This window comes from Lagenorhynchus albirostris, chromosome 17, assembly GCF_949774975.1.
Source record: "Lagenorhynchus albirostris chromosome 17, mLagAlb1.1, whole genome shotgun sequence".
Classification (NCBI taxonomy): Eukaryota; Metazoa; Chordata; class Mammalia; order Artiodactyla; family Delphinidae; genus Lagenorhynchus; species Lagenorhynchus albirostris.
The window spans coordinates 5,943,613-5,954,208 of NC_083111.1; the positions used below are offsets into that span (position 1 = coordinate 5,943,613).

Sequence of the window (10,596 nt, forward strand, 5' to 3'; positions counted from 1 at the left end):
GCAGTTTCCTTAGGAAAAAAAAGAAATTTTGCCAATTGGAATATCTTCATTCTGGAAAAAAAAAAAAAGACTTTCCTCTGAAAATAATGAAGTTCAGTCCGTGGTTATATGAACATTCACTGACTTACTGAAATGAAAACAAATAATCGTGCTTCTAGGAACTAGTTTTTTTTTCACTTGCAGGGTCTGAAATAGCTTCTGCAAACCATCAACAAGATGTTAAGATTCACAAGCAAGCACCGGTGAACAGAACTGGACCTGCTGCATCCGTTCTACCACCACTAAACAAGTCTGTCCAAAGGGACTGGTAAATCATGGTGCTCTGCAGTCTTGTAACAGCATCCGGGGTCCTCTTTTCCAAGCATATGTTCACAGATGTTTGAATTTATATCTAAACTCAATATCATTTAATGGTGGTAAAACGCCCAGGCCTGCACGGGACTGGTCCAAAGGGGGACATTGAACACAGCTCTCCACAAACTCCAGTTCAAAATAGGAAAGCATCAGAATCAAAAATTGCTTAATTTCCTGGACAGCAAATAATCTTCCAGGACATATAGTTGCTCCTGACCCAAAGGGCATGTAGTAGTACTTTAACTTGAGTCCATTACTGTAGAAGGTGCTCCTTGTCTTTCCATTTTCATCAAGATAGCGATCATATTTAAATGTCTGCAATAAAGATACAAAGAAAACAAATGTATAAGCTAGTTTAAAAGGAATTTATCTTTTTCTTAACCTGGAAGTTCCAAAGAGTAATTTTCTTTTTTAATCCAATCTATGAGTAATTTAGCAAATACCCCACCTCGAATCAGAAAGTAATAAGAAACGGGAACTTAAGGAGAACTGGTGGGAACGGGAAACCTTTATACCTCCTATCCCGCCTGGGCAACTAGCTCCTCTCTCTGTTAGGCAGAATTAGAAAGAAGGATTCAAATCAGGAGCTTAGAGGAGTCAGTATATTAGCCCCTAATTCCCTGGATTTGGGAACAGGCACTTTTTATTTTATTTTGTTGTTTGTTTTTTTTTTTTTGCGGTACGCGGGCCTCTCACTGTTGTGGCCTCTCCCGTTGCGAAGCACAGGCTCCGGACGCGCAGGCTCAGCGGCCACGGCTCACGTGCTCCGCCGCTCCACGGCATGTGGGATCTTCCCGGACCGGGGCACGAACCCGTGTCCCCTGCATCGGCAGGCGGACTCTCAACCACTGCGCCACCAGGGAAGCCCGGGAGCAGGCACTTTTTAAAGAAGAAGAAAGGCAGCAGCTTTATTATCACAACTGCAGACATAATCTAGTAGAGATTATGTGATGACCAATACCAGGGATAAAAATTAAAATTTCAAGCTGTCATCCAAATTCTCCAAATTAGATAAATATTTGACATTAATAAAAGAGACAGTCCCTGTGGTTTCAATGATCAAATGAATTCTGCAATGGTAAATTTCTTCTTTATTTCAATCTGGGTAGACATCACCTGGATACTGAAAAAAAATTTTTTTTTTTTTCTGGATTCGGAACTTTGATGAACAGTCACTTACCAAAGGGTCTGGGTAGATTTCTGGGTCTAAATGCATTAACTGCGGATAAAGAGCTATGATGTCATCTTTGCGGATATTATAGGAACTGTCCTGGAGGTGCAAAGTGAAATCCTCCTTAGCAGTCCGGATGTTCAGCGAAGCACTGGAAAGCCTCAGAGACTCCTTGATGATACTGTCTAAAGATTTTGAAAGGAAGAAAGGAGGAGAGGGAAGGGAGAAGGAAGAACAAAGTATTTTTAAAGGCCATGTAATGTAGAGTCTGAAATACTTCTAGCAGCCTATAACACAAACCTAAAGAGACTGTGGGAAGCTGGCCAGACAAAAATTTCTCAAACTTTTTCTGTGCTGTGATCAATGATTCATTCGTGTCTGAATGTATTTTTAATCTGACAGTCTGAGTTAATAATCTTTTGGTAAAGATATGATTTTCTTGGTCATCAATGGGAACTAGACTTTCATAATTTTATGGAAAAATAATCTTATTTCTACAAGACACTAGACATCTAATACAATTGGAAAAAAATCAGTAAATCACTTTCATGTGAATTATTCAAAGTTTATCACTTTTGAGATTTAACATACTAACACTTTTACATAGAAATAATTTTCCAGATGTTCAATGCAGCTTCACTTCGGTGTTTACAAGAACCCATTTTTATCATTACACTATCTGATGTTGTGTGAGTATGCCCTGCATTCTGGTAAGGACATAGAGGGGTACAAAGAACACGCTGAGGATAGCTGAAATATATGATGAGAAAGTCTCGCCTGACCTTCCAGTCTCTGTCCTTTTAATTGTCATGCTTTAAGTGCTCCTCACATGACTGTGCATAAGATCATAGCACGTTAGTAATTTATTTCACAAGTGAGAAAATAAGGCCCCCAAAAGTGAAATGACATGTCCGTGGTTTCTACGGCAGGGCAGAGTCCCACGTGGAGCTTGTGCTCCTTCTCGTCCCTTCCGCTAAGACACACTGCCCCTGAAAGCATACATTGGTTTATTTCCTCTAGAGAAACATAACAAAAACAAAGAGAAAACTCTTTCTTACTCTAAAAATATGGTACTTTTGTATTTCTATAAAATCTAGAGAAGCAAACATTTTTTCAATGAAATAACCTTCCACCCCACCACCCAACCCATGCACCTAATTGTGGTTTCATGATGGTACTTTTTCCCCTTTCATTTCATGAAAACGAGTAGCCCATTAACTATAAGATTGCTGGTAAGAGCAGTAACAAATGAGGCAGAGCAGGGCAGCACAGAGAGGAGGTTGAAAGCGCAGAGTCAAGAGCTCCATGTTATTGCTGCCATTGGCTCCACCATCCAATCCCAGGCAGTGACTTAACCTCTCAGTGCCCATTTCCTCACTTGTTATATACAAATATTGAGTTGGCCAAAAAAGTTCGGGTTTTTCCGAACAAGTAAGTAAGTATGCAACAAGTAAGTGCGTGATGTGTACTGACAATTCCTGTTAGGAGGATGCAGTAGATGACATGTAACAACACAGCAAACACACCTAGCACGGGCATGTCATCCAGTTGTATCCGGTTCAAATAAATTGGATTGTCTTCAAAGCTAATTTTTTGACCAGCGTTCTCTAGCATTTTATTCACCTCTTCAGTGGCCGCTTTCATTGCCTCCGGGTTCCTATGAAAGGTTAAGAGAAAAGACAAGATGTACAGAACAGTTTTTTCTCTACCAAAAGGTCTGCAAACAAATAGGCGTTTCCCCTTCTTTTAACCAGGTGGTCAAGATACAAAGAAGGTGGGAAAGGGACATTTCCATTTATTTTTTACTCTATTTTATAGTTGTGTTTTAAGTCCTTGGATGTTAGCAAGAACTGTTGCCTTAAAAGTGTCCCGTGGGCTTCCCTGGTGGCACAGTGGTTGAGAATCCACTGGCCGATGCAGGGGACACCTGTTCGAACCCTGGTCCGGGAATATCCCACATGCCGTGGAGCAACTAAACCTGCGAGCCACAACTACTGAGCCCTCATGCTGCAACTACTGAAGCCTGTGTGCCTAGAGCCCGTGCTCCGCAGCAAGAGAAGCCACCGCAATGAGAAGCCCGTGCACCGCAACGAAGAGTAGCCCCCCGCTCGCCGCAACTAGAGAAAGCCTGCGCGCAGCGACGAAGACCCAATGCAGCCAAAAATAAATAAATAAAATAAATAAATTTATAAAAATAAAAGGGTCCTGCTACATAGAAGTAAACCTTTGACCAGACTTTTATAAATAAATGTTTCTAATAAGGATTAAATGGTTAAATTAGTCATATGCATGGCAATTGAGAGAAAATTGCATCCAAGATAACAATTCTAAAGTACTGGCTAAAATGCCAAAGGAAATTTAAATTTACTCTTAACATGCATGTGATTCCACGTAGAACACCTTTTCCATTTATATAATAATTTATTGTTCTAACACTTGACTGGTGAAATGAATGCTACTTCAGTTTAGTGCATTGACGTTTACCGGATCCTCAGTGCCTTGGTAATGTAGCCATATAACATGATCACAGTAAACTGAGTCTCAGAAACGCTTGACCGGTAAATCTTTGCGTGCTTATCGTGAAATGTCTACTCTTACCTATAGGATAGAAAACTGATGTTGTAACCTCACTGTAAATATGTGAATTTATTTCCAGAAAGAGCTTTCTCAAGTAAAAACTTTGGAAGGCATTTAAACTTTGAGAAAGATTAGTAATGGTTTTTTGTATCTGAAATCGTTTAAAACTTTTTTTATATTAAAGACATAAAATTATCAGCCTTCAATGGAACTTTGGCATTCCCAATCCTATGGAATAATAATTTTGTGTCTATGTGACACAATTTTGTGTCTATGTGACACTCAACATCCAATTGAACTGGAATAATTCAATAAACCATTTGAATGTCAAATTCCCAAAAGACTATCACTCTGGGAAGACATCACGTTATGCAAAATATATGTTACAGACAGGGTTTTTTTAATATACAGTTTTAAAAGGCAAACTCTAGCTAAATCCCATCAATAATAATATATTATGATTCTTATTCATAGCTATCAGAGTTGGTCGAATAGTATGACAGCCATCACTGACAGTGAGAAAACAGTTAATGCACAGATGAATAAGATATAGGCACTGTTCTTTTCACTGACAATACATCAACAATCACGTAAGGATATTTTTATGATTATAAAGACCAAATTCATGGACTTTAAGAGGTGTCATGAAGAACAGCTTGGAGTTAAGAGCAAGGGCTCTGGTGCAGACAGCCTACATTGACCCTGTACCAGCACGTTCCTTTCCCTGGGAAGGTCTCTGCTTCTACAAGATGTGTTTACCAGTCACAGCTGTTTTAGGAGGGTTGGATGAGCTGATACACGTTAAACTTTTACAAGGGTAAATACCACATTCTTGATTGACAGTATGAGAAGGTACCACGTCTTTTTTTTTTTTTTTTAGTTAAAATGGTTGAATTTCTGCTTTCACCTAAAACGAAGAAATGGATAATTTGCTAATTACCTAATCATTTGAAATAAGCTCCAGAAAGTCGCTGGAATGGTGTTTGCTTGCGAGGCCCAGAGGACGGCGAGGAACGACTTGGCTTTCTCCGTGTCGTCCAAGGCGGAGAGCGTGTCATTCAGAAACCTGACCAGTTCCGAGATGTGGTCTCTCTTTCTGAGTTTCTGGAGCCGTAAGCCCTCCGCCAGTTTCTCCCGGGCGTAGTGGCCCGTCTTGAACACGTGAATGGGGAAGCCTGCTACCAGGGCTGGAAAGATTTTGTCAAATTGCTTGAAGTGGTCCAGGTGATTTAGAATGAGTGCTTTTTGTGCATCTTGCCCTGAGAGATCTTTGCCAAAGAGCGTGAAATACCCAGCTTCGAACATCACTCGATAGCAAAAGGCATACATCCCCTCTGACATCCAGGTGGGCGTCTTGGGCTTGGGAACCACCTGGGGTCTCAGGACAAGTTGGAGGTTTTCCATCATGGCTTCTGTGAGGGAATTCAAGGCATCGCCCTGCAGAGTCTTGATGATAGTTTTACTTATGTTGTCGGTGGTATTTCCATCACTGGGGTCAATACGTCTGTGTCCAAATGCCTGACCGTAAATGAAATGTGTGAAAAAAGAAATTAAACCTGACCTAGGACTAGTAAATGTCTGAAACACAGATTAGATGCTTTCATGATTCTCTACTTGTTAAAACAAAAAAAAGGAAAACCCGCCTTCCCACGTGCAATTTCATAGCATTTTACAAACGGCCAAATCATGCCCTCTTTCAAGGCCAAGTGTGAGTCCCAGATTATCAGTGACACTTCCCTCACAATCACTCTGGTCTTCTATTTCTTATTTTTCTTATGCTTCTGCATTTATTTTCACATTAATTTGGTACTAATCAAGAATGTTTTTAATCATTAGTTCTCTTTTATATTCTTTGTAGATGTATCTTAACCAGACTTTAAGCTACTTAGTAGTGGAGACCAGTTCTAATATTTCTTTGCAGAGGCTCAATATTGATTAGTTTTTTCCTATAAAAGAGCCTCTTAGATCTCATCTAGGTGATGCCAAAATATCTAGTCAATTCCTTAACAAAATTAAACAATTGTGTGGCATGAGTGTGGTAAAACAATTGTTGAACGTTAAGTTTCCAACTTATACTCTGGGTCTTGTGTAGAAATTGTTGACATGAGTGAGTTTGTACCTGTCTTATTCATACCATGCCATCCGGTTCAGTAAAACATTTAATTTTTATTTCACCCTCATAAGCTGATTAAGAAATGACAAAGCTATACCGATTTTGACTTTTTAAATGATTAATACCAAGAGATTATGTCTAATTTGGTTTATTGTGTTTCTAAGAATCTCCATGTAAGGGTAACTCTCTTCAGCATCTCCGGCTTTACATCTGAGTGTGTCAAAACGATTAAATAGATTGACATAGAAAAAGGTAGAAAATAAAAAAGCCTAATGCTATATAAATGCAAACCTGGTTACCTTTGCAGAAGCAGTGAAGTGAAATTTTTTCCAATCAAAGTATTTTCCATGATACAGCACTTTATGGTATAACAAGGGATCGGTGATGAAGTGGACATAGTTTCCCATTAGTTTGCAGGTGAAAACATGACCATGTTTCCTTTGATTTGCTCTGAGGAACTCAAGAGGATTGGCACCAAACTGCAGAGCACAGCCCAGATATGGAATCAACCCATTCTCCAGAGGCGGTTCACCCATTTGCCTGCAAGACACAAAGAGATGGTAAGATGGAAAATTGCACATTGTTCTTTATTTATATTTATTTACATTAAATTTTTTACCACTGACTTCAAACCTCAAAACACTATAGTTTATTGATACTTTTTTGGTTGGTGGGGCCCTGCTCCTTTACTAAAATAATGAGTTATTAACCTAGTAACATGATATGTTGGTGAAAATGATAGCTAAATCCATCCATCCATCCATCCATGCGTTCGGCAAACACTGAATGTCTAATATGTGATCCTCACTCTTCCCAGTGATAAGGATAAAAGGATCAACCAGGCCAACAAGATTTTCCCTATCAGTGTAGAGATGAAACTACATTCTAGTGTTTATATTTTTTCTAAGCGTCGTTTGCCTAAGTATCTCAAAATGTTTCATCTGATTGTTTTCTCTAAAGATATAGAATCCTGAATGACAAAAAGGATTGCAGAATTGAAGTTTTCAAAATCTTCATAGTTTAAATATATTATTATTCTGTAATGATAGTTGCAGAGGGGAATCTTTGAGAAATTAGCACATTATAAAGTGAAATTGAGTAAGGTAAGTATTGACATGGTTATTGATTATAATTCAGTGCTCTTTGATGCTATCTTCAATGTTTTTATTTCAGAATATAAACATTTATTTTCCAACATAAACCACTATCCCTCTTGGTAGAATAACATAGCATAAAATAATTCTTTTTATTTTCATAGTTTGCAGATAAGTGGTTTAATTAAAACTAGAAATGACCAGTCCTGGTAGTTAATATTAAAATACCATAAAGGGCAAAAACAAACAAACAAAAAAACCTGTAAAAGGTAGACAACACAACAGTCTACATGGCTGAAGATATGCTGTGGATAATTCTGTCTTTGGGGGATTGACAAAGCAGAGAATATTTACATACCCCCCCCGATACTCTTTGAGGAAATCAGAAGTTAAATAAACCATGGCTCTGTATCTGATTCTGTTTGTATTTCTTGAACCGATTATAAATGATACATACAAATAAAAAGGGTGTCTCATACATTTAACAGTTTCCCAGTTCGCCATGGTTGATGATCACTAATAAGAAAATAGTAATTGAATGATCAATGCAGGCTCTATACACTTTCCCAGCTTAGACTGAGTGTATACAGTGCACAAGAACTAGCTGAAAGAAGAACGTTGAGTCAGAGCATCTATTTAATCCACATGACAGGAATTGCAGATCCACTTACCACTTCTATCCTTACTAATCCAGACTTTCTCTTTATATGCACCCATAAACACACACACAGAGATCTCATAAAATTTCTGTCAGTGATGTTTAACAAGTTTGTCCATTTTTACATTACCACTAGCATATGTCAATACTAAAAAGGAAACTTTGCCATTCTATCTTTTGTGAGATATAATAAAAAAGATACTTTCAAAATTTTAAATTAAAAGTTTTTACTTTAAAAAAATTAAGGAAGAAAATGCTAGCGTATGTAAGTACAGAAAACCAACTTTATGGTATAACAGTGAAGGCAAAAGAACATTAAATGAATGAACAAAAATGCAGTTTAAAAGTAAAGCTTTCCTTACCTTCTCCTCGTTCCAAGGAGAAGCCACCAACAACAGCACACTGCTATAACAACCCCCCAGATCAAAGAGACACTCATCATTTTGCAAATCTAATGCCAAACCTCTGAGGAGGAGAGTCTGTGATGAGAAAGGTAAGGGTGTAACAACACAGACTCCAGCTCGACTTTTATATATGGTAAGATGGTTCACTTGAGGGATCAAAGCAAACAATTAACCATCCTATTAGGAAAAAAAAACAACTGGCCTTGAACTAAGTCCACGGGTATCAGAAGAGGTTCCAAAACAATCAGAAACCTGCAATACTTGATAAGGTGAAGGTCTCTCAAACATATGTTGACTTAACATTCAGACCTGGGAATGACGGCTAATATTACAAATTTAGTATGCTTATAAAAAGAACAAGTAAACCTGTTCAGGAGGAACATACCCAATAAGAGGTAAATATATAAGAGGTAAAATATAATAACTTAAAGAAAAACTTAAAGAAAACTAAGCATAAGTTATCATTAAGCTAATGATTTGATCTTGTTACATTTAAGAAGAAATCAATTTAAATGATTCATGAGAAATACAGCAGTCAAGTTCAAAGGAAAGAGAACTGGGTGAAAAGTTTCTGCTGCTTCATGTTTCAGCGCTTTCACAAAATCATAGGTATTTTACTATATATAGTAACATGTTACTTACCTAACATCCTCAAGAAAGTATCCCACGTAAATGCATCTTCCAATTAAACATAGTTTATTTTAAAACATCAAAATTTTATTAACCATTTTATTCTAATTGAAAATATGTTTACTAATTTTTCTAATTGTTAAAGGAATACAACTTCATTTCAAATAATTTAAGACTAACTGAAACCTATCTTGATAGAAAGTCAATTCGTAATTTACCTCCTCAACGACTGCCCACCCAGAGGTAACAACTGTTAACTTTTTGGTATATATCCTTCCAAACTTTATTTCTATACACACTGATATAGTAATTGAGCACCTATTCTGTGCCAAGGACTCTTCAAAGGTATTCTGGCTACAGGTTTTAATAAGATAGACTTATTCCCTGCTCTAATGAAGGCACTATTTCAGTAGGTAGACAGATAATAAAATTTAAGACTTATGAATAAAATAAAACAAGGTGTAGAGAGTTACCAGGGAATAAGAGCAACTGCAGGTATGCTGATGTGCTCCTCTGAGATCTGAATGACAAGAGGGGATTGGCCAACTCAAAACCAGAAGGAAGAGAGATTACCAAATGCAAAAGTCCTGAGTTAAGGATGAACTTGTTCTATCTAAGAACCAGAAGGGAGGTAGGATTGGTCAGAGCAGAGTAAATGAGGGGAAACTTGGTTAAGATATAAGACCAGAAGACAGGCAAGAGCTAGGTCATATATAGGGACACCTGACAGTAGGGAGAGAGATTTTGGAGGGCAGCAGGTCAAAACACTATCTTCAGCTGCACAGATTGCTGTGTTGTCAGGTTAACAATTGAACTTGAGCCAGAAGATGGGGAGAAAAGTCAGGGGTGGAAATAGGTGTCCCAAGTCATCAGCATTTGGATTGCATTTAGAGCCCAAAGACCTTATTAGATCACCTAGGGAGAAAATAAAGCCCAAGAAAAGAATAGAATTTAACACCAGACCCCAGAGCAGCCCATTTCTCGAGGTTAGTCAGAGAGCGGCTGAAGAGGAGATGGGTAAGGAAGGATCCGGAAGAAAACCGAGAGGATACAGTGTCGCAGGAAGCAAGAGGAGGAGGTACTTGAAGGAAGATGAGACATTTTCTGCATCACATGCTACTCTGAGGTCAAGGAAGATGGCAAAGAAATGACCTCTGGATTTGACAACATGGAGATAGTTGGTGAGTCACACATAAACACGTGCAAAGATGGGGTTCTATTAAAGACGTTTTTATAGCACGAAAAAAATGACTATCATATTGTGGATGTTTCCCATGACGATACATATATATGTATTATATATGTATCTGTATAGATCTCTTCATTTTTTTCTGTGTGTATAGTCTTCCATTGACTAAATGTACTATAATTTAGTTAACCGATTCCCTACTGGTGAGCTTTTGGTTTGTTTCTGGTTTTTGGCTACAGAATCCATAGGTTCATTTCATCCTTTTTTGTCTCCTTAAACAGAGACCACAAATATTTTTTCATGGGTGATTTGTAATCATAATTATGAATATCAGTCATTGTGTGTCAGTAGGTAGACTTCTCAATCCATTTAGATTTTTTTAGGGCATTGTACCCACTAAATATAC

The 10,596-nt window shown here is 37.9% G+C and overlaps 1 protein-coding gene across 1 annotated transcript; it reads right to left on the reverse strand.

Annotated features, from left to right (window-relative positions):
* Nucleotides 1-369: 369 nt before the first annotated feature.
* On the reverse strand, nt 370-8,409 carry LOC132508288 (cytochrome P450 7A1). The gene is made up of 6 exons (XM_060128310.1): nt 8,330-8,409; nt 6,515-6,755; nt 5,043-5,620; nt 3,052-3,182; nt 1,535-1,710; nt 370-669 (listed from the first exon to the last, which is right to left on the reverse strand). The coding sequence occupies exons 1-6, from the start codon at nt 8,407-8,409 to the stop codon at nt 370-372; spliced, it is 1,506 nt and encodes a 501-aa protein (XP_059984293.1).
* Nucleotides 8,410-10,596: the final 2,187 nt, after the last annotated feature.

What these genes read in the sequence shown, in the direction of transcription:
- LOC132508288 (XM_060128310.1), bottom strand. Translation starts at nt 8,409, where the DNA reads ATGATGAGTGTCTCTTTGATCTGGGGGGTTGTTATAGCAGTGTGCTGT. An exon ending in CTCCTTGGAACGAGGAGAAG is followed by an intron (nt 6,756 to 8,329) that starts GTAAGGAAAGCT and finishes TGTGTCTTGCAG; the next exon opens with GCAAATGGGTGAACCGCCTC. An exon ending in ACTTCACTGCTTCTGCAAAG is followed by an intron (nt 5,621 to 6,514) that starts GTAACCAGGTTT and finishes ATTTACGGTCAG; the next exon opens with GCATTTGGACACAGACGTAT.